Source organism: Hyposmocoma kahamanoa, unplaced genomic scaffold (genome assembly GCF_003589595.1).
Source record: "Hyposmocoma kahamanoa isolate Upper Pololo Valley unplaced genomic scaffold, ASM358959v1 63, whole genome shotgun sequence".
Lineage (NCBI taxonomy): Eukaryota > Metazoa > Arthropoda > Insecta > Lepidoptera > Cosmopterigidae > Hyposmocoma > Hyposmocoma kahamanoa.
In genome coordinates, this window is record NW_020653851.1 from 6,196,700 (window position 1) to 6,221,014 (window position 24,315).

The window sequence follows — 24,315 nt, forward strand, 5'->3', positions numbered from 1 at the left end:
TTGTTATTTATTATGTTAAATTGAGCAAACGTCAAAATAATTCTTAACTTACGTCCAGGTAGAGTAGTAAAGTAAATAATAGGGCTTTGCGCGCCTTTCTTGTCCTGAACTGTGGTATATGTCTTGACGTAGGCCGCATAGCGCGTGTCTGGTGTAAGTTGGGTAACAGGGTGAAAAGCTGGTTGCAGATTCTTGCAAGGGTTCTGTAGAGAGTCAATCGTTTGACTAATGTCCGGGTCCATAGTAGAGTTGCTGCGACGCAAATCTTCTACCGTCACATCAAGGATGTTCCATCTGAGGAAATGTTAATGTACATATATTTAAATTATCGACAAAAAAAATATAAAATATAATAAATACAAGTTAAATTTACATTTCATGTGAACTTGTCAAATATAGTATTCTATATATCACATCAAACTAATGTATAAGTTTAAAAAACACTGCCTCATGACGGTGCTCTTGACAAGCCCACCGGTGGCAAAATTAATGCCATCACATACCCAACACGTTTCATCATTTTTTACGGTTTGAAAGCAAAGTCTGTATTTTTTTGGAGGAGTCAATGTAAAAATACTAACGAATCTGAACAAGCATCTCTTTGTCCGTAGTGAGTAACATTATTGTTAGCGACAGTGTAGTAGATGGAGTAGCCCAGGAGCTTGCGCGCGTCGGGCAAGCAGTACGAATTCCACGTCAGTATTACCAGGTTCTTCAATAGCATGTGCACCTTCAGGTTAAGTACATCGTGGTAGCCTGTGTAAAAGAACAACAAATGTATTAAACAATTTTTTTCTAAACGACTAAATGGCTACAGTCATACGTTAGGGTATCAATTCATACAAATGAACTTTAGTACATATTTAAAACATAGACGGCGACACTTGGATAAAATAAAAACTATAAATTGTTGAGTCGCGAAATCTTAAAGTATGTAATACCAAATAAGAAGTATAATATATAAAAAATAGATGCAAAATCATTCCGACAAAATTTTAGGAATGTTTAATTAAATTTTATTTGCAATCATGATAGTTGCTGAAAACAATAAACTGACGTTGAAAAGATAATAAATTAAATGGTATACTTTTTTATTTGTTAGTTTGAAATAAATTGTATAGATGGCATTTCTTTGAATTTGTTCATAACTAAGTAACGTTTTAGCGCTAGCCCACTTTAAAATATTAAAAGTGCAGAATCAGCTTCTTTACGATTTTATTATATGTTATTGTATATATAATCAAGGCCTGAACAAGAGCAATTAACCTTGACTTGGCATTTTCGAATATTATTACATTCGCGGCTTTACTCTGTGCTATCTATTGATCAGCGTTATGAATCAAAATAAGCGTCCGCATAAGTAAAGTTACGAGTGCGACATTACTTTGTATGACATTGGGTATCGGTAGTAGTATAGTATTATATTATCTGTGGTAGTAATAATTTCCTTGTAGTTTTAAAAAAAAATAATTATAACAGTGTCTACGGCTTCGACAATAAAAAGTAAACTAAAACTATCGTTATGAAGCAACTTACACAATTTAAATAACAAAGCTGAATATAATGTGCAGTTCCGGTAACTGAGAAAAGAAAGCGGATGAAATAGCATTGAAAAGCGATAAACACTTACACGATGCCTGGTCACCGTTGTTCTCCTCTGACACTTCAATGTCGGTGAAATTCCTTTTCATTATCCTTTTTAGCGGTTCTATCCTCTGGTAACATAGTTTTGGGTTGAAATGTATGTGCACTCGATCTAGTTCTATACTAAAGTTCTTGCTTATTTTATCCCAGTCCCAAAGTAACTCGAGATTCGCATTGTTGAATATATGAAGACTTTGAGCCCTGAAATAAAATATATTTTCTCATTAAACCATTAGCTGTGGCTTATAATATGGCATGTTAAGGACGTACGACCTTACACCGATATGACAATTGTAGTGTTACTGAACTCTCAACTTAATGCCTAATGATATGGATCTTTTGTGCTTTGAGTAAACTCACTACAGTCTGTCTTTTTTGTAAATTAACAGTTAATTGAGCAAGTGTTCCTCGCTTGCAAGCAGTTTAGTAGCTGTATATCTCCTTGTGAAACATTTCGTCCAAGGAAGTACTGCCACCTTTTATATATTATCAACGGGGCGAACAAGTCGTGCGTCCCGTGTGCCTGTAACTTCACCAGCACCCTTACCTTTCCACACCGGAACGCAGTAATGCTAACATTACTGCTTGGCCGCATAAATAGTCATGGTTGTGTGAACATTACTGCGTTTCAGTTTCGAAGGGTATAGGTACATGGGACTTGTCAACTTATGTCTCAGGGTGACAGGCGCAGTGGCAGTGCCTCTCAGATCTTTGCGACTTAAAGCTCTGAATTTAAAGCGCTGCAACTGTTATGGACAGGCGTGTAGCTTACAATAATTCGCACGACTTGTTCGTCCCGTCACTTGATAATATAAAAAAAAACTATCGACGACAACACATGACTATTTAATATTTTATGAAAACAGGCAACCCGGCAAATGTCATTTTCTCCGTCTTCAAAAAAGACAAGACTAGACTAGCATTATTTATTTTACATAGCATTGTTATGAAAATATTTAAGTTAATATAGAAATAGGCAGATAGGATATTATATGTAGGAGTCTCTCACAATCTTCATGCTCTATAGCATGAAGATTTATAAGAGCTCTAACCCCTTCATGGACAGTACTGAAATAATACCGCACACCAAAAGTCACTATTTTTCTTCATGTCCTAGACCGGACCATATTGACTCAACATAATTATTACGCTTTATCACTGACGGCTGATCCCGTCGACATTCAAAGCAGCACTGTAAACAGTTCTTGCAAAATGTTTCTTGTGCATAAGTAAGTACGGCTATGACAGTATTACAGTAATTTTATTTAATTTATTTCAGCAAAAAAAGCCTAAATGTATTACATTAAAATGGCATATACCGTAAAATAGCGCAACCCTTGCAGTATAAGAAGACAAATAAAAGTTATTACGTACTAACAATTCCAAAAGAAACAATTACTAACTAGATAATATTTAAGCAGCGATGAAGGTTATTTATTTACCATTTCAATAATTAAATCACAGTTTCGAAAGTAGTAAGAGAGGTATTCATCAAATTTAAATGAAAATTAAGTAATTCATTTCACCTAGATGGCAGAAAATACCTACCTAACTACCCTGCTTTTAAGTGTGAAAACACGTTTCATTATTATTTATTATAGAATAGGGTTTCATCAGTACACATTATTGGTTTATTGAATTACTAAAAAACTATGCATTTAGAAAAAAAAATTGAGGGATTTTTTACTGTCAGAAAGTTCCAGCGCGAAAACAAACTACACAACCACAAAAGGCAGTCGCTGGCCACGCACTTATGGTTTTACATAGAGGTGGGCGTTTAAACGAAAAGCACTTAAAAAAGTCTGCTTTTTAAAATAAGCGCATAAGCACGCTTTTCATTTTAAGCGTAAGCGTTGGTGTCACTGGTCAGTTCTATATGTACTCAACAATTTCATTTTTCACAACGTACCTAAGTTTCAAGTAGCGCCATCTATGTTTTCTAAACAAATTAATTCAATATAACGTTGCAAGCTTTTTTAAACATAAAGTTTATGCGATTAAACGTTTTTCTAAACGACTTTTTAAGCGTCAATCTAAAAAGCGTTTAAGTGAAAAGCGCTTTTAAAAGCACGCTTTTTAAACGTACGTTTTAACGTCAAAAAAATAAGCAGTTTTTTTCCATTTCAACGGTTAACAACTACACAAGTTAAACAACTTATGTTTTTGAACGCTTTTAAACGCCAATGAACAAAATGTTAATATATTAAAGTTACGTCATAAATAATAATATAACACTTTTTTTAGAAAACACTTACTTATCTTAAAACCGTTAGTGGTCTACTCTTGCGTTTCGCTATCAACACAACGTTGCAAGCTTTTTTTTAACATAAAAGTCTATGCGCTCAAACGTTTTCTAAACGATTTTTTTAGCTTCAAACTCAAAAATCGTTTAAAAAAGCACGCTTTTTTTAAAAAAAGCATAACGTTTAAACGTTCAAAAAAATAAGCAGTTTTTCCCATCTCTGGTCTTAGATCACCTCATACAAACACGTCGGTATTCACCGTACTGTCTTGGTGTGCACATATTAAATATGTGTGTGTAACGTCCACAAATGTATCTCAAATAAATCATTCAATTTTGTCAGTACATTGTTGATACTTTTCTATGGAGAAGCAGTAGGCGGCAACTAAAAAGAAAGCACTTGGAATTCGCACGGTAAAGCCCGTAGTAGTTTTTATAAGATCCATATTTTTCATTTTACGGTATACGCCGTTACTGTCCATGAAGGGGTTAAGAGCCCCGAAATTTTGGGAAAATAAAAACAAATCATACCCTAGTAAAAAACTTGAAATTGCTGATAATCACCGTTAACGATAGTTCTTAATAGTTGGTAAAGAAAAATATAAATAAAGTAGTATTATGCTAAAAATAATCTAGGATGATCGCTGTGACAGTTCATAAAATTCTACAAAATAAAACCTTGTAATAGCATGCACTAATTTACGTTTTTCATAAATTATTTTTGTAAGCCTCGCTTTTAAATGAATAGCTTTTGTTTAATACATTAAACTAAAGCGAAAATAACACCAAATCAATGTTTATTTGTGTGAAATCGCTTTGAAATGAATAGCTTTTGCTTAATACATTCAACTAAAGTGAAAATAACACCAAACCAATGTTTATTTGTGAGAAATGAAAAAATTTTCAAAAATTAATTATTTTTTACGACAACGTGCAAAGATGAAATGAAGTAATTATTCTGCATTTGCTAGAGATGAGAGGTATATCGATAAAAAGTTTTCGATAATTTAATGAAAAAATGTATACCTAGTGCGTGTATTCATTCGTAAATTATGAATTTTAATCATGGGCAATGAATTGACATGTCAGTGTTATCACTTTTTGAAACCTATAAATTAATGATATGTTAATATTTTTGAAATTTTCTAAAATATTAATTAAAATTGCATCTGACCTGTAGTTCAGAAGTTAGTACACAACTATAGTTGTGTATTATATGCATTGACCTACCAACAAATGGACATCGGGTCTAATACAAAAACCACGAAAAAAATGTCCGAACTTAACCTATATAAACGCAGTGGCATGTAACGAAATATAAAAAACTAAAACATTTAATTTAAATTGTAACGTCATTGTAACCTAATTTAGCATGCAACAATTTAAGGGCCCTAAAACACCATTCAGCTTCTACTGGAAACTTAACAAAATGCACCATATTTAGCTTCGACTGAAAATTACGTGAACACAAGAGTAAATTAATTTTTATATATATTATTAAGTCGAATTTTGTACAAATTCACTTAAAGATATAACAAAGAGTTGGGCAGATACATACATACAAATATCACTACAAATGTGAAAATAAGCGTGTACTATAAGAAATGTACCGATATTCCAACTAAACGTAAACTCAAATATCCGTAATTCCGAAAACCGATTCATAATAAAACCGTTACGCTTTCAAGTAATTTTAATGCTTCTCACAAAGCCAAAATTAGCTTTTGTTTTGTAATATTCCTAAAAAAATACATTTGACATTATGAGAATTCGAGCGAACGTTATTTCGGGCAAATGTATTTTCTGACTTCTGATAGGTAATCCCTAGCCGTAAAACGAGTACAACAATGTTTTGTTATTTATTGCTAACGTTTAATAAAAAGTCATTTTAAAAACAAGATTAAAATCAACACGACTCTATAGTTTCTTTGTTCCAAATATTTCAATCGCTTATGGTTCGAACAATTGAAAATGACCAAGAAGTTTATAAAGCTTCTTGAAAATGACGTAATGGGTCTCTTTCCATCTTTTGCGCATGCAAAGTGTAGACAAAAGACAGTCAGCTATTTGATTATTTTGAGTGCTTTTGTAATTTATATTTACGATTCATTTATATATAAATTAAATACTATAAAACTGAACAAAAGAACACTTTTAAATGAGAACTATGATAACACAATATATTTGTTTAGTGAAAATATAATACAAAATCCTGTTTTTACACTTTACTGCAGTAATTTTTACAAGTTATTATTAAATGGTACTGCATGATTAACAACCGCGCTGTCAGTCGAACAAACGAAGACTGTTGCGCGATTGACGCTCTGTATGCGATTTTAACGCCCTACAGGTGCGGACACTTTTTAACGCGAACCCGACGTCCATTTATTCGTAGGTCAATGATTATATGCCATATAATACACAACTATAGTTATAATTCCATAATATAATAATCTATAGTTTAAATGAACACCTAAAATTAAAACTGTGTGATCGCCGCTTGACATTATCAGCGTCTGCATCACATATAATTTTTATTTACAGATTTCTTATGGTAATATATAGGATACAATAATACCATTCAATTTGAAGAGGTCCCGGGTTCGATTCCAGGGCCGAGAGAAATGTTTGTGTAGCTTACATTTATTTCTCTCGTGAATTTGGGTGTAATTTGTGGTTGTCTATGTGTGTGTGTCCATGGCACCCGCGATACAGGGTTTCTCTAGTGCGGGGCTGTGTGTGTGTGCGCATTATTATTATTAGAATACAATATTAACTTACAAACGCAAACAATACATCGAAAGTTATTTATTTACAAAGCATTAAATGTTACTTTTCTACATTTTCACAATCAATGAATTATTTTTATATTACAAAATTCCTATCTTTTGCTAAAATTATGCAGTTCCGCATAAAAATATTTCACAAAAGTGAAACATGATGTTATCTATGGAAATACGTTTACTGACTCACTTATTGTTTTCCTCGTGGTTGGCGTAGATGCGTTCAATATTTTTAAGAAACATCAGCGAGACGAGCGGGTTGGAACGCGTTACTTTTAATCCACCGTGGATTTCACGTATGTCACCCAGTGCCGATTCCAACAGCGCCGTTGTGTTTCCTATATCAAAAACAATGTATCAAAATTATTTGTATATTATACTATTTTCTATATTACTGGTAGTTGAAGACTATAGGGGCCATATATGGGAAAGTAGACCAAACAGAAAAGTAGACGAAATGGGAAATAGACGAATCAGGAAAAACAAGTGGACCGATCGGGAAAGTAGACCAATTGTACCGAAGGGATATAAAAAGAGCAGTGTGAGTATTATAATTCCAACACATATATTTGTACACTCTTGTTTGTTAGTTTCTTCTCTTCTTGCAAAAGTTGCGGTGAGTCCTGAACGCTTACCGTTTCTTATATACAGATTCAATGTAATTCAAATGTAAGGCTACATACCACCACCAGCGCGCAGCGAGATCTCCAAAGAGCCTTTAAGATGCGTGCAGCCGCGAAATGCCTCGATGGAATCGATGGAGTCTATCTTTCCGCCAGGACACTCTCGATTGCATCCCGAAGGCGCGCACGGCTCGCAGCGAGGATTCAGTTTGCCCTCCTTTTGTTTGAAATTTATAGAACGATTAGTATATGAATCTGCCAGACAACACATCGATTACTTAGTCTAAAACTGGGACATTCCAAATACTATGGAGTCCTAGAGCAAATCACTCTGGGGCACATTCCAGTGAACACAGACCAGAACCAACTTAAAAAATTTGGTGAAATAACAGGCACATCAAACTTGTCAACTTATGTCTCAGGCTGACGGTCGCACGGGCAGTAGCCCTCAGATCTTTGTGATTTAAACATAAAGCTCTTGAATGGCATTGCATGCGTTATGGACAGGCGTGTCGCTTAACCACAAGGCGCACGACTTGTTTCGTCTACTCACTTGGTATCATAAAAAGTAAAAAAAAAAAAAGAAAAGTTTACTTCCAAATTGACCCAACCGGGAATCGAACCCGGGATCTCCTCGTCCAGCATCTACAATATAAACCGTCGACCACTGAGATCGTCTAATAAGATGGAAAGATATTTCGTCGAGTCTCTCTCTCTCTCTCTCTTTATACATTTACCTGAGGAGTAAATGTATAAAGAGAGAGAGAGATACCATGTATATAAAATGGTATTTAATAACTTTTTCCAAGGCAAACTATAATTATGCGGATTTTGTCAGGAAATCTTAACAGGCATTTATTTCTCACATGGTAGATATATTTGACATCTACATTTCACCCGAAATAAGCATAAAAGCGCTGTAGAGGTCTTTACAGTCAATATGTTTGTACTTATCTATCGAGAACTGTTATAAATATACAGGCTGTATATTTGAAAGTGGGACATACTTATAGAGTGCATTATATTCCTGATTCTGAACCCAAAGAAATAATAAAGTAATGAACTTAAACTTTACAAAAAATATCTTTTTAATATTTTTTTATCGACTACTTCATGAGAAAAACATTAGTATCGAAATCTATGCACATCACTATTATTGCTCCGAGCAGCGGCGGGTGGCGACACGGCGGCGAAAAACAAATCACAGGTCGGGGTGGGAGCGCGAGCGGATACGCGAAATTGCTCAGTGCACGCGCGACATTGATCTAACGAAGACACGTAAATTACTTGTACTTCCGCTCGCCCGATCGCCGCAAAATGGATACTTATTCTAACGTCGAATTGACTGAAATGGTGCGACTTTACGCAATAAGTGGTGATAGTGTGAGGCAAGCTATTGAAATGTTCCCAAATCGGAGTTTACGCGGAGGAGGTGAACAGTGTCGAAGTGTTGCGTGAGAGGATTATCTCAGCATTTTATACTGTGAGACAAAATGTGTTTGTGTTGTACAATTTAAAACAAAATTTACTATGCCGTGCTAGACTACGCATTGTGGAAAACGGTGGACATTTTGAACACTTGCTCCGTACCACGTAAGTGTAAATAAACTGTAAATAACTAAAAAATCAATCATTGTAAATAATTTGATTTGATTTTTAACTACGCCAAAAACCTCAATTGTTATTAAATGATAACTAGTTACTTAATCATAAACGTATCTGTTTTAGTGCGTAAAACATTTCGATGATAGTTCAAGTAAAAAATAATTAACATAAGCTAAAACGTAAATGTGAAGTCATTGTTATTGTTGCTGTCTCACTCGGCCCTCGCTTGGTAGTATTCCCATTGCACTCGAAATCAAGCGTAAAGGGCAACGGTTTATTTCTATGTACACTTCAGAACACAATTTGTTGATTTATTTTTTGTTCTATCCCATATCCTAATTTTATTTTAGTCTATGTTAAGTTGTAACATGATTTACTATGACATGTATGAATATGTCTCACTTTCAAATATACAGCCTGTATATACATTATTATAATTAATATCTAAATCAATATCCATGTATATTTAATTGGAAGTAAATTAATTTGCTACACCGCGAACCCAGTTAAGGTTAAATCGTACAAAATAGCTGCGCTTAAGAAAAACAAAAGAATTATTATTCGTTTTTCAATTTGGTACTGAAGATGGCGCCATTGAAACAATATCTATTGTTTCAATTAAGCAGAGTATTAGCATGTTCTTTTTTTTTCAGTGATACGTCTGCCAATAGTAGGCGGGGTTCTGCATACTTGAGCGCAGTCCGCCATTTTCGCTTTGTACGTTACGGTAGTGTCAATTATCTCGCGTAAAACCTCGAAAATCGTAGAAAAATGGCTTATTTTGCTACATTGCGAGTGTAAAAATGATAGTCGCACAGTCGCACTTGTAATATTATCCTTGGCGATGTTCGGTGTCATATAATCGTTAAGTCTTATTTTATATAATTTTAATAAATTTTTAATGTCCTGTTAGCAATATTTTTTTGTTACAAGAAACGAAAGTAAACTTTATATCGCTGCAATGACCATATTGCATTATTATATATATATATTATTTCTTGGGAAAAAAGTAAACATTTCGAATTTTCCACACTACTCGTAGGCGTTGACCGTTCAACTATTGATCGCGATCGAGTATAGACGTGACTATTCTAATGAAAATATTGAAAAGTTTAAATATTGCCTAAAAAGTTTATCTTTTTCGGACATCTACACAATTAACGATCCAAATAAAGCCTATTCTTGTTTTATCTCAGATTTTAAATTATTTTATAACTTATGTTTTCCATTTAGATACATAAAAATTAAAACAAATTGTAATAATAAATGGATATCCAAAGGCATTAAGACCAGCAGTAGAAAAAAAAGGAGTTTGCTATGGAAATATAGAAACATGCCTAATCAACAAAATAAATCTATATATCAAGCATACTCGAAGTTATTTAAAAAAACAATAGAATCTATGAAGCGGTTGTATAACACTCTTAAAATTAATTCTGCTACAAATAAATCAAAGGTTACATGGGAGTTAATAGATACATGTAGGCAAAATGAACCCAGGGAATCAATTACACAAATAAAAGTAAACGACACTATTATTACGAATCCATCACTCGTTGCAAATGCCTTTAACGACTTTTTTATTCACAAGACTCTACCAACTACAAAAAAATCAGCACATAATCAAAAGAATTTCGACAAAATCTGTTTCTCTATGTTTACGGCACCTTGCATACCATATGATATTGTAAAAATTATAAAATCACTTAAAATACTATAAGCGTTGGATATGACGAAATATGTACAAAGGTTTTGAAGTCAGTTGCTGAAGAAATAAAGAATCAATTATGCTATATCCTAAATATGTGTATAAATCAAGGTATCTATCCGGATGACTTAAAAACAGTCATAGTCAAACCACTTTACAAAAAAGATGATAGGGAAGTCATGAAAAACTATAGGCCCATATCATTGTTATCAGTCATATCAAAAATATTTGAAAAATACATAAGTTCACAATTACAAATATTTTTAGAAAAATATAATATATTAGCGTGTGAGCAAAAAGGTTTTCGACCAAAAAAGAATATAAACATGGCTATATATGATTATATGCAGGAAGTTATATCAAGTGTAGATGAAAGTACGCCAGTCTGCTCTATTTTTTGCGACATGACTCAAGCGTTTGATCATGTAGAGCACAAAATACTTTTAGGAAAATTAGAAACCTATGGTATAAGAGGTAATATTCTTAAACTAATTTCATCGTATCTTAATAATCGAAAACAAATCACTGAAATCAGCAACATAAATATCCATACCAAAACCGAATGTGTCCTTAGATCTTGTAGTAAAACAATTATGTACGGCGTTCCGCAAGGTAGCGTCTTGGGCTCATTGCTATTCATTTTGTACATAAATGATCTACCTAAAGTTGTACCGAATCACCACGTTTCTCTCTTTGCCGATGACAGTACAATAACAATTAAGTGTAAAAATAAAATTACTTATGAACAAGACATTAACGAAGCAGTAGAGTCCATTATAACTTGGTTAAAAGAAAATAACCTCAGTATTAATTTTGAAAAAACTAAAGCAATGTATTACAGTCAGCGACAGAATAATAATAACGTCAATGTTAGTTATGACAACATAAGTACAGACCAAGTAACCGAGACTAGATTTTTGGGTGTAATTGTAGACAATAAGTTGACATGGAAAACACATATTCAAAACCTATGTAAAAAATTAAGCATTTCTTCCTATGCCTTATACCGATTGGCTCATATAATTGACATTAACTCATTATTGACGGCTTATTATGATAATATAGTGGCTTCACATTTAAGCTATGGGATTATTTTTTGGGGTAATTCTACAGATCGGGATTTAGTATTTAAAGCACAAAAGAAATGTATAAGAGCTATATTTAGCATTTCTCGCTTGGACAGCTGTTTGCCCTATTTTAAAAAGTATAATATACTAACGGTGCCATCATTGTATATTCTAGAATCAGTATTATTTGTCAAAACAAACCCTAATCTGTTCAACAAACTTGTGGAAGTAAGACGTAGGAATAGAAGAGATAATGATGCAGTACCTATGATGCCACATAAAACTGCATTTATATCAAAAAGTGTGCTCTGTATGCTGCCAAGATTATATAATAGAGTCCCAAAATCTATCCGTGAATTACATGTAAATTTGTTTAAGAAAAAATGTAAGCAGTATTTAATTGATAAATGTTTTTATAATATAAATTATTATATGAATACGAGATGGATTTAGGGCCCAATTATAATTGTTTTTATATCTGGTAACATTACATAAGATTACAGATGTATTTGACTAATTTATGTTATTATTGACTTTCATTCATTTTTGACATGCGCATATTTTATGGAGGCTTAGAAATGTAAATTATGTAAGTTTGACATTAACATGATTTTTCGCTTTATTTTTGACATTGTTAATTTTTACTAATTTTTATTATATTAGGGGTTAAAGTATGAAATTGCCGTTTTATTGCAATAGGTTCTTTGAATTTTCATAGAATCTTCATGGTTTGAGGTTTTCGAATGAAACTTTTTTCAAATGGTTTCTGTGATTTTTTTTTTTTTAAATTTGAAACATTTGAATATCGACTTTCAATTGTTTTTGTTATTCAATTTAGACAAGAAAGATGGATACTGCGAAAATTCGAGTGATTTTTGAATACGAGTTTTTGAAAACAGCCCGCAATATCAATGCTGCGTTTGGAGAGGGGTCTACTAATGAACGCACCGTGCGATTTTGGTTTAAACGCTTTCGTGATGGAAATTTCGACTTAAAGAACGAGCCACGAGGAAGACCGCCCACACAGGTGAATAACGATGAATTAAGAGAGATAGTGGAAGCCGATCCTAGTCAAACTACCCAGGAATTAGCGGCATGGTTTAACGTTACCTTACCCACAATATTGACTCACTTGCGTCAAATCAATAAAATAAAAAAATACGAAAAATGGGTGCCTCATGATTTGACTGATCTGCAGAAAGAAACGCGTGTTGAAACTTGTGTTGCCTTGTTGAACCGGTACAGAAATGAAGGAATATTGGATCGAATTGTAACATGTGATGAAAAGTGGATTCTTTATGATAACCGGAAAAGAAAAATGCAATGGCTGACCCCAGGTCAAATGCCACAACAGTGTCCTAAAGCAAAACTTACCAATAAAAAGGTAATGGTAACTGTTTGGTGGTCTCAGCATGGTGTTATTCACTATAGTTTTCTCCGATCTGGTCAAGCAATAACGGCAGATGTCTATTGTGCCGAACTCCGAACCATGTTGACAAAACTAGCAGTAAAACAGCCCCGACTCATGAATCGATCTTCACCATTATTGCTCCACGACAACGCGAGACCTCACACAGCACGAGAAACCATTTTGACCCTTCAGGAACTGCAGTTAGAAACCATTCGTCATCCTCCGTATTCACCAGACCTTGCTCCAACGGACTACCATTTTTTTCGTGATTTGGACAATTATCTACGTGACAAGAAGTTTTCTTCCCAGGAGGCAGTACAAAATGCTTTCACACAGTTTGTGCAGTCTAGATCGTCAGAGTTCTATCGCAAAGGCATTAATAACCTTCCCATTAGATGGCAGCAATGTATAGATAATAATGGCAACTATTTTGATTAAATAAATTTGTTAAAAATTTAAAAAAAAAACAAAATAGATTTTCAGTACAAATCGGCAATTTCATACTTTAACCCCTATTATTTTTTCTTTACATGTTTACTAGTTTTTGACAGTTTTTAATTATAATATTTTGTACATTATGCGACCACCACTAATTATATTTGTATGTTTCGACGAAACTGGTTGTAGTAGCACTGTTAATGTATTGAACTGATCTGATGAACTTATTGTACCTACTTCCACAAATAAATCGATCTTTATCTTTATCGCTAGGTGGCAGCACATTGATTGAAATTTCAATGTAAAATCACAATGTCGTAACTTGCAATAATAGGTATTGAACTTTCAACAATATGCCAACACGGTAAAATTTCAATTATATTAACAGTCCACAATTTGTTACTTCTTTTTAAATTAGAAACTACGACCAATCATTATCAAGATTTCACAGTGTTTCAAATTATGAATGTGGGAGTTTCTGCGACAGCGGTTCTGATAATAATTGAGGCTGAAAGCACTTCCACTATTTTTTTCTTACGTCAAGTCACTCCCACCTCGACATCGAACTGGGGTACTTATTATTTCTTGAAAATGTTTGTAATTGAAAAATCTATGACAAAATTTAATTGAATAAAATTTGATATGTTAGGATGACAATTAAAATTTTATTCAAAAACTAGATAACCCCACATAAGATACTAAGTGAAATATAATTTATTATCTTCTTAATAAGTATCAGTCATATTTTAGATAGCTGTATAATCCAACTTTGATTTGTATAAAGCATTTTCATTATTAAAAACTACTATTACGGTACTCCGAAACTAATTATACCACGTACCTCCTTATACCCAGTAGGGCACGTCAAAATGCAGGTATTGTTAAAGATCTTGTAAGCGGGCGGATCAGTCTCAGTCTGCGAGGTGGTCGGCGGTGGCAGCTTGCGACATGCTTCCTCTGTTACGCAGCGACGTACCAGCTACAAAAACATTTTCGTTACATTATTCATTAACATTCGTTGCTCAACGTCATTTCCAGTAATTTCTATCATTATAATTGATGTTAGTTTTATTTAGCGTCGCCTGAATGTGCAGGTCTTGAAAATAATAAATAACGATAGATGGTGGTGTAGATCTCCGCTAGACAAATTACAGGCCTAACGCTTAACTGAGTCGGCTTCTGAGGTAGCTGCGCGGTGCGGGAGTAGTGACGTTTACTAACAGTTGTCACGCTGCACACGGGATAACTTCAACAAGATTTTTTTGACGATATTGAATAGCAAGTTGATTGAAAAAAGTACCTACCAAATTAGTAAATTGTTGTTATTTAAAAAAAAGATATAATTATTTCATTGATAATTCAAATGTATAGATAAGTCATCGGGCACTTTATTAAATCAACCTGTTATTTAATATCGTCAGAAAAATTGTGTCCATCGGGAAGGCTGGACCAAACGAGATATACAAATCAAATTGTGCTGATTATTTACTACCTACTTTCTACTATTTAGTACCTTTATTGACCTATTTTCACTATTTTAGGAAGCTTCTATAAAAAGTTATTTAAAAAAAATAAAACGCCTTTGCAAAAGGTATCTTCTAAAAAGACATATCTTCTCCGTGTAATTGCCAACAACGGTTTCTGGATTATCTTTGCAAGCAATATTTTATAACCATTATTATATTAATTACTTGTAATTCACTATTACAAATGTTAATTCCATTTGTAGGAATTAAGGAATGCAAACGAATTATAATCAGTTATTTATAAATCATTTACACGGAGAAGATAAACTGTCTTTTTAGAAGATACCTTTTGCAAAGGCATTTTTTGTTTTAAATAACTTAATAGAAGCTTCATAAAATAGTGAAAAAAGTATGTTTAGGTAGAAATTAGATAGTAAATAGTTATATAAAAAAAAAGTAAATTATATACTGCTAGAACCATGAAAAACGTAAAGTGGTCCAGCCAATTTGACGTCAGAATGGCTGGCCACTTTATTTCTTTAATATTTCCGTTAGCGCAAAGGTAGAAAATAGGTCAATAAAGGTACTAAATAGTAGAAAATAAGTAGTAAATAATGAGCACAGTTTGATTTGTGCATCTCGTTTGGTCCAGGCATCCTGACGGACACGAATAATGTTGTTGAAAATCCCGTGTGGATCGCGACATAACTGTTAGGTAAACTCACTCCTCCCGCTACGCGCGTAGGCTTGTAACAACTTGTCGACAGTCGCAGGAAGTTGTAACTGTTGGTAACGTACGTGTCATGTGAAAATGTTTTAACACAATGTAAAGTTTAAAATAATGTAAAGATTTGGGTTGATCTCACGGTACTCAATACGTTTTATTGTGATCGCTACATAATGTACCTACCTCATAAAAGCCAGAAGGGCAGCTCTTAGTGCAGGTGCGGTTTTTGCCATCGAGGATGGAGAAGTGGCGGCAAACGTGGCAATCGGACGCCTTCTCTCCGTCGCAGCCGCCTAGGCATTCGCGATGGCAGCACGTCACACCATCCGCCATGCAAGGCCGCTTACCGCACGCGAGGGGACACACTGAACAAAGTATACACTCGTTTGCTTTTTGAGTTAAGTAAACTGAAGCTTAGTTCCCAGAAGATTTAAGTCTCAGATTACTTCTTTTTTTTTATCAACTAATAAATATCTTGAAGCCATTCAAATATTTTGATTACATACATCATTACGTGAAGAACATACCAAAAATTTAGAGTACGTAAAGAAAACATTTGAGCAAAAACGAAAATTAAAATACAATGAAAAGTGTAACAAATAAAAAGAAACCTGCATTCCAGGATTGCTTGTTACATAGCCATTGTAAACATTTTTGTCTGAATATCGACAACAATTGAAACACAATCTGCCATTTTGTTTTTTTTTACATAGGCCGTTGATCCCTGTTGCCGTCTACGATGTTCCTATAAGCACCCGCCTCGCCTCACATATCTCTAATAGTTTCATAGAAAACTTTTTAGAATTTTGAGGTACTTTGTAAAGCGGTCAACTTATTTGAATTTCGAACATTTCTCACGTTCGTTAAGAGTGAAGCAAAAGAATAAAGATGTTCTCTTCAGGTGTCATACTTGATCAACAAGGCTTTAAATGTTGACTTTCAGGTCAGGTTAATATATTTTTTCTACTATAACGGGTAGCATATATACTACATTTTTATAAGTCAATGAGAACTTGTAGCGTTATACACTTAGAATAATAACGCATAGAAACCTAGTCCGCACACGCTAAGTGAGGCAAATTGAAGCGCGTCAAAAGGGCCTACACGAGCCTTCAGTGCTCAAGGTCAACTTGCACCGCGAACAGATCAAGAATTTTAGCTAAAAATGACGAAATGTGCGGTAAATGAGTGTAAAAATACATCAGACAAACATAAAATAGATACTAACATCACATTCCACAAGGAAGTAACGCGTTTCAACTTGTATTTTTATACAAATATTCACTAAATCCGAAAATTAACCTACTACTAAAACTAGCCTACATGAATTTGATTTTTGCCTCACTTGTGACAGTTCGTTTGATATGAAACTATCATTCTATGCGTTATTATTCTAAGGTTATACATATAAAAGTTGATCTCTTGTCGAATACAAATTAATTACATAAGTAATATGTTTTAAAGAATCTAGTGCACACGTGTATTCATTCCATGTTTTCTTGCGACCTATGAGGTTCCTACACATGGTCACTTCACATATCCAGTATAAACTCGACTTTCTTACCTTTTTGGCAATGCTTGTCGTCCCAACACAGCTGCCGACCGGACGCATCGGTCTGACATTGGTGGTCGCCCGTGTTCCTGTTCGGACACAGGCCACATAACCGAGTATCGTAGTTTGACTGCAACAAACATTTTATTACAGAGCATGTAGGCAATTAATTAATTACACATTGGTGAATTACATTTCGCAATGGTTATTAACGCAAATGAACAAAATGATTCTGTGTCCAGAAATGGCTAAGCACTCGGGTTTAATTCCTGAAATCGAGGGCAAAAACTATTTACAACAATATGTAAATCGAGTTTTGTTAAAATGTAATGATGATATTATTACAAAATGGTTATTGCTTGCTCACATATTTTGCCTTTCTATTGATACATTTTCGCCTGTAAATCGTATTGAAATAAATCGATACAAAAAGTTGTTACATCGTATACACTTGAACCAATTTTTGCATAGCCATCGAGTTTTTTTTATAATATCAAGTGACGGGACGAACAAGTCACGCGCCTGTCCATAACAGTTGCAGTGCCGATCAGAGCTTTAAATCACAAAGATCTGAGGAGCACTGCCACTGCCGCCCGCCACCATGAGACATAATATGTCATGTCAGGTTCGTCCAAGCAGTAATGTCAGCATTACTGTGTTCTGGGACACCCAGCCATTACTGCTTGGACGAACCTGACATTATTGCTTGGACGAACTCTTTCACAAGGAGCTCTACTGTTACCAAAAATGTGTCCCTAGTATTAAGTGATAGTCCACAGGATTGCAAGGTGGGTATTGTAAGGAGACGTCTTTTTTATAACTAAAAAGGATGTTTATACATCGAAATTCCTAATACGTATGGAATTGTACCAACTTCCGTATTATTTTATGCGTGTAATAGTTTCCGTCCACAATTTTGGGCAGAAATGTATGCGTTTTAATACATTTGGCTTTGGGTAAAACCCCGGTTAAAACCCGAGCGGGTTGATTGGGTTTTAACCCACTGCCCATCTTTGGCTGTCATTTTGATTAGTGCGTATAGTAGGTAGAATTAAGTTAGTAATTACAGTGAGAAAGAACAACTCCATTCACCTCTACAAACCGCGAGCACAACCATGTAATCTTTTTGTAAATAATATCATAAAGCTATTAACAGCAACAGCTGTTATTCATCCAAACAAATAAGCGTTCATAACCACGAATTAGGTGGCAACACATCGCGTAAATAACGTTACTTGTGAAACGGAACTAATATAAAAGAAATCCCACGGTCAGATCCGGGCATAGAACAAGTTTGGTGATGAACAATAAATATATCGGCTGAGAACAGTGATGTCGTTATTGACCACATGGTCGGTCATCAAATACATACTGCCGATCATCGCAATGTATCGTTCATTAAACAAATGTGGAAATGTTTACGCATAGGCGCGAATTAATATGAAAAGGGGTAATAATCTTGCTGCTTTGTCTACAGTTTCGCTTGCATACAACTCTCAGTAGCAGTGGGCAATTAAATGGATGTATGCAAGTTCAGGAAAATTTCAATAATTACGTAAAAAGAAAAAATTACACAGTTGTTAAAATCAGGTGCAGTTCCAGGTGGAACAATCAGCTGATATAGGTTATGTCAATTCTCTAAAGTTTTATAATTTAAATTGCAGATTAATTAGTTATAATAATATATATAAATTCAAATAATTATGTTTTAAATTAATTATTAACATTTGTAATTTGTTTTGTTGTACAATGAAGTGTTTACATAAAGTGGCTATACATACAAACAATTCCCATAGAATTGTTATAATCGTTAAATTTGCAAACAATATTTTTATCCTATATTATTGGCATTGTAGAATGTGTTGTTTCCTAACTATAGAGACGCTTAGTTTTTAACCGACTTCAAAAAAAGGAGGAGGTTCTCAATTCGACTGTATGTTTTTTTTTTGTGTATGTATGTTACGCGATAACTCAGGTATTTGTGAACCGATTTTCATGTTTTTTTTTTGTTGGAAAGAGAGTACCTCCATCGTGGTCCCATTTAATTTTGAAGAAAATCTTCCACCTCTAATGGTGGCTGTTCATGCATGAAGATTCCTTTATATAAATAGCGCCTAAATTTTATTATAAGGAGCAATTATTTTAATGGTGTCAACTATTTGCTATTCTCCAATTCAAGGCGTTTTTCTCTCTCAATATACTTTGAGTAGTGAGAACCAATTTATGTTATCTCCTGTGTCAAGTCCCGTATAGTGGCGAACTAAGGGATGAATCCGTGTTCGCTCACTTTCCGGTAACCGATTTCAATAACACTTGGTAATTATATATATTCCACGTACTTTTGAGGTCGGTTTTTTTAGTACTCTGTACTGAGATTATTAAGTTTAAATGTTGAACTACTTATTGTTTTGTACGTGGAATATTCTAAAGAAATAAATAAAGATAAATTTTAATTAACGTGTCTATGTTAGAGTTTATCTGCATATTGTTATAATAATATGAGAAAATGTTGAGGTCTCGCATCGAGTGTGTGCCGTATCAAAGAACAAGGATATGCACTTTATACTATTACTTTCACGCGATTGCGGATGCAATGCGGCCGAATGCGGCTCGAATGGAATTTATGCTTTTTCTATTTTGAAGGTTACGAGCTTCTACACTCGGTACTGAAATCGCACCTTCACTGAAATGGAGTTGGTTCAGACGTATAGACGCTGAGAGTCGAAATAAAAACAGAAGAAGCAGCTTCTCCTGGAACAATGTCGGTCTATGTTTCTTTTTTCATTAGCTGTTTACTATAGTTGATCTGATTTTGAGCTATGCTGTCACCTTTTTTTACGAAAGATATTTTGTTGTTAGTTGCTGATGGCCTGGACTGCGCCACCGGACAGATGGCGAGCTGAATGCTCTTAACCCGTTTAAACATTTACTTTTTATTTTTACATTTATTTTATTTACTGGGGATTTCCACCAGAACGGCGTGCTGCAGGAGTAAATCTTCGCGAGTACACGCTGGACTGGGGGCTCTTCTTCCTCACCGCGAGGATGGTCATTCCGTGTGGAGTGTGAGTGTGTTGTGATCTGGTTGACGTGTAACGTGGCGAGAGTAATGGGGTCAGAGTAGTTGACAACTTCCCTGAGTCGACGAGACCTACGAGTGAGGTGGGAGTGTTCCCTGAGAGAGACGTAGTTGGAAGCAGCTACCACCAACCACGCGGGGATTGGGGTGGCGAGGAGCAGAGTCAAAGTACGTTTTCGATGCCAGTTTCATGAATTGGGATATTGTGGGAAGACGTAAATCTATGTGGAGGTTAGTGTTGCGCAGGTATCACGGGGCACCCGCCGTGTTGCGCATAAATCTATTTTGGATAGCCTGCAGGCAGTGGATGTAGGCGGGTTTCGCCGTGCGATTACGATGTTGGTGTAAGTCATTATTGACCGGTTGCAAGCTGTGTCCAATCTCGCCTTGTTTCTAAGGAAGAGCTTGCTATGTTCGTTGACGAGGAGTAGTACTCATAACAAAGTAGGTGCGATCCCGGACAGACTTCACGTGAGCTCTAAATGACAGCTCCCTATCTCTCTCAAACGATTGGGCGGTTTAAGAGTAAGATCGGGACGAGGTTTTTCACCTTTTGTTCAGTCACAAACAGGTTGCGTCGCATGAGAATATCGCCGCGCTTTTGTCGGAATTAACTTCGATCTTTCATTTTCGAAACCATTCGCCTAGGCGTGTGGTGGCAGATTGGAGAGCCGTAGAAACTAACTTGGAGCTGTGCGCTAAATACGTGTGGCGCACTATAAGTTTCCGGAATGAATAAGAAAAAAATACTATAAATGGTCAGAAATGTATTTATTGTTTCTCAATATATTCTCCGTTAGCGTTAATGTACTTTTTCATACGAATGAACCACTTTTGAAAACATTTATGTCACTCCTCCGTGACAATCTCTGAAATATATTTTTCATACTTTCCGACAACCTCTTCAGGTGACGAAAATCATTGACCGCGTAACTGGTTCTTAATTTTTGAAAATAAATAAAAGTCACAAGGTGCCAGGTCGGGACTGTACGCAGGATGGCTCATAAAGTCAACGTTGTTCACCTTCAAAAATTCATTTGTCTGTCTGGCCGTGTGAGAACTGGCATTATCGTGGTGCAAGATGATACGTCGTTTACGGTTATTTTTACGGAGTTTGTTAATAACTTCCGGCAAACAAATGGTCGTGTACCAATCACTATTCACGGTACAACGACTCTCCAAAGCAACAGTAGCCACGTGTCCAGATTTATTAAAAAAAGAAGCAATCATCCGCTTAGAGGGACTTTGCACGCGCGCCATTTTGGTTGGTTTCGGCTCATCTCGAAAGACCCATACGCTCGATTGTTGCTTTGTTTTGGGATCGTAACTATAAATCCATGTTTCGTCACCTGTTACTACGTCCCACGCCAAATTTGACGCCCTTTCGTTGAATCTGGTAAGCATAGCATTGCACCAAGTGACGCGATCCGTTTTTTGAGCCTCAGTCAAAATGTGTGGGATCCACCGAGAGCGCAGCTTTTTCACACCCAAATGTTTGTGTAGTATTGATTGTATTTGACTCATGCCTATGCCTAAAGACGCCCGAATGTCATGGTATGTCACATGCCTGTCTGTTTTGATCATACAGCGCATAGGATCGATGTTTTTGTTGTTCACAGCAGTGGACGGGCGACAATCACGAAATTCGTCACTGAGATTCACACGACCGCGTTTGAATTCTGCAAACCAGCTATAAATAGTCGTCTTGCATGGCGCTTCATCGCCAAAAGCATTTTGAAGCCGAAGGAAGCTCCGCGGAGTTGTTAAATTACACTTAAAGTCGTAGAAAATCATACTACGAAAATGTTTACGAGTTCAATCTATGGTGATGTAGACAATCAATTTCTAAAATGACGCCATTATGTAAAAACAAGTGACAGTCAGATGAAACAATCTGTATTCTACAGCCAAAGAGTTCCATTTTCAAATGTTGTAATTACTTTTTAAATATTATTTATGTAAGTGGCCAGTTCCGGAAACTTATAGTGCGCCCTATGTAATAGAGTGCAGTGACGTCGGTAAAGAGGGCAAAGTTTACTGACTGAACTTCGGTATGTCGCTAATGTAGAGGGAGAATAGGAGGTGCGAGAGGAGAAAGCCTTGCGGCACTCCGGCTCTTGGGGTGCCGAGGCCGTATACGATATACGAGGAAGACTTGAGTAATACCTTAACAAGAGCTGCTTCTTGAAAAAGGCCTCAGCAATAATGCCATAACGTGAGCCGCTTCGTAAGGAAGGTTCGAACAATAGTGTAGCGAGCAGTGTTGAGTTACTCATACACGAGGCAACTCGTTTGTACCACTCGCTTGGTTAGTTTGTCACAACACCTCATGTCATAAAAATGTCCCACATCACACCTCACACCTCACCTCATGTCATAGCCTCGTGTCACAGCATCACTCATGTCACACTGTTTCGAATTCGAATGAATGAAAGAGCGCGAGGGTTGAGGTGTTCAGGCGAGGTATATGACAACGAGGAACTCGAGGGAGTGAGTAAGACATAGCTCGTCACTGTGACTTGAGATCACACGAGCTCACGAGCACGATACGAAGTGTACCACAACACAAACTACAAAGTGTCAATGTCACTGTCCTGTTCAGCCTTAACTCTTTCACGAGTCTCACTGCGTTTTTAATTCTATCGAAATTCGCCGGTAAAATTTTGAGTAAAAAACGCGTATATTCCTTTATCTTGGCGTAACATTGGCGAAAACATCGATGGGATCCATGGAGCTAATACATTTTAGACAGGAAATTTTTTTTTCCATCCTTCTAAGTGTCCAGGCAATAGTTTAGTTATTTCGAAAATTATGTTTTGGGACCGATTGCTTTAAAAATCTCTTTGATTTGATTACTTACTTTAAAAAGTTTGAAAAGGTGTTATTTAATTATAAGTATTGATTACGTTTAAATACCTGAGTAATGTTTTCTGATATGTGTACAAAATTATTGTGGTGCACAGCTGCATGTGCAATCTTGTTTTGTGAGTACCAGATACGTAGCGAAACGTGAGAATTTACATAATTACTATTTGTTGTTGTTGCTAGTAAACGTTCATGTACAGTAAGATGTATCAGTTAATTGTTAAAAACATTGCGAAATTGGTCCACAATTAATCAGTCTGTTAAAATATGAGTGTATGAATATACTAGATTCAAAGACTGGAACACAATTTGTACTACTTACAAATATATAATTTACACTATGATGAATATTACATTTTACATTTTATTTTTAACTAAGTATCTATTAGGAATGAAACCTTACCAATATTACTTAGATATGTATTTACATGAAGAATTATTATTTAATGCTATAAACATTTGGAATTTGTTTATTTTCTAGTAATTTATTAATTAATAGTATATAAAATATATAGTATCGGTATTGAGGGATTGCAACAGGGATTAGTCCTGCGCTTTTTAGCTGATTTTACATTATATGATAATACACTACCATAGTACTAAATAAAATTTGCATTTATTTATACTATATCGTAATACTTAAGTTATCCCTATGATGGATACCATCAAATTATGAAAATGTGCTTAATATTCCCTGTCAGTTGAATCGTTGCCGTAATCACCTCATTTGAAGTAGGACATTGTACCACCTCATTTTTTCAAATGAGGTACTCCCTCAAACTCATTTTATGTCCTACCCAACACTAGTAGCGAGAACCGAGTTGTCTTAAGGAAGGCCCGAGCAATACCTAGCAATACTCGCGTTTTCCGCCAGGAAGCCCCGAGAAATACCGTAACGAGAGTCGCTTCGTATAGCCGTCTCTAAGCTAATACCGTGGAGAAACCCGCGGTTTTATTTTGAATCTTTACGTTACATGTATTGTTTTAGAAATAAGATGAGAATTAAAATTTCTTATCTGTACGAAAACGAAAGAACGACAACACAAATATTTGTAATATAAATAATAAGCTACTGTAGATATAACATATTTCTACGTTTATTTAC

General features: G+C 35.2%; 1 protein-coding gene across 2 annotated transcripts in view; it reads right to left on the reverse strand.

Moving 5' to 3' along the window:
• Nucleotides 1-24,315, reverse strand: part of LOC113230427 (insulin receptor-like) — a 112,839-nt gene that overhangs the window by 19,544 nt on the left and 68,980 nt on the right. For both annotated transcript variants that reach the window (XM_026464358.1, XM_026464359.1), the window contains exons 6-13: nucleotides 17,279-17,396; nucleotides 15,898-16,079; nucleotides 14,363-14,500; nucleotides 7,353-7,509; nucleotides 6,860-7,007; nucleotides 1,631-1,845; nucleotides 582-756; nucleotides 53-294 (exon numbers count right to left, since the gene is read on the reverse strand). In XM_026464358.1, coding sequence (XP_026320143.1) covers nucleotides 53-294; nucleotides 582-756; nucleotides 1,631-1,845; nucleotides 6,860-7,007; nucleotides 7,353-7,509; nucleotides 14,363-14,500; nucleotides 15,898-16,079; nucleotides 17,279-17,396 — 1,375 coding nt within the window. The remainder of the gene's footprint in view (nucleotides 1-52; nucleotides 295-581; nucleotides 757-1,630; nucleotides 1,846-6,859; nucleotides 7,008-7,352; nucleotides 7,510-14,362; nucleotides 14,501-15,897; nucleotides 16,080-17,278; nucleotides 17,397-24,315) is intronic.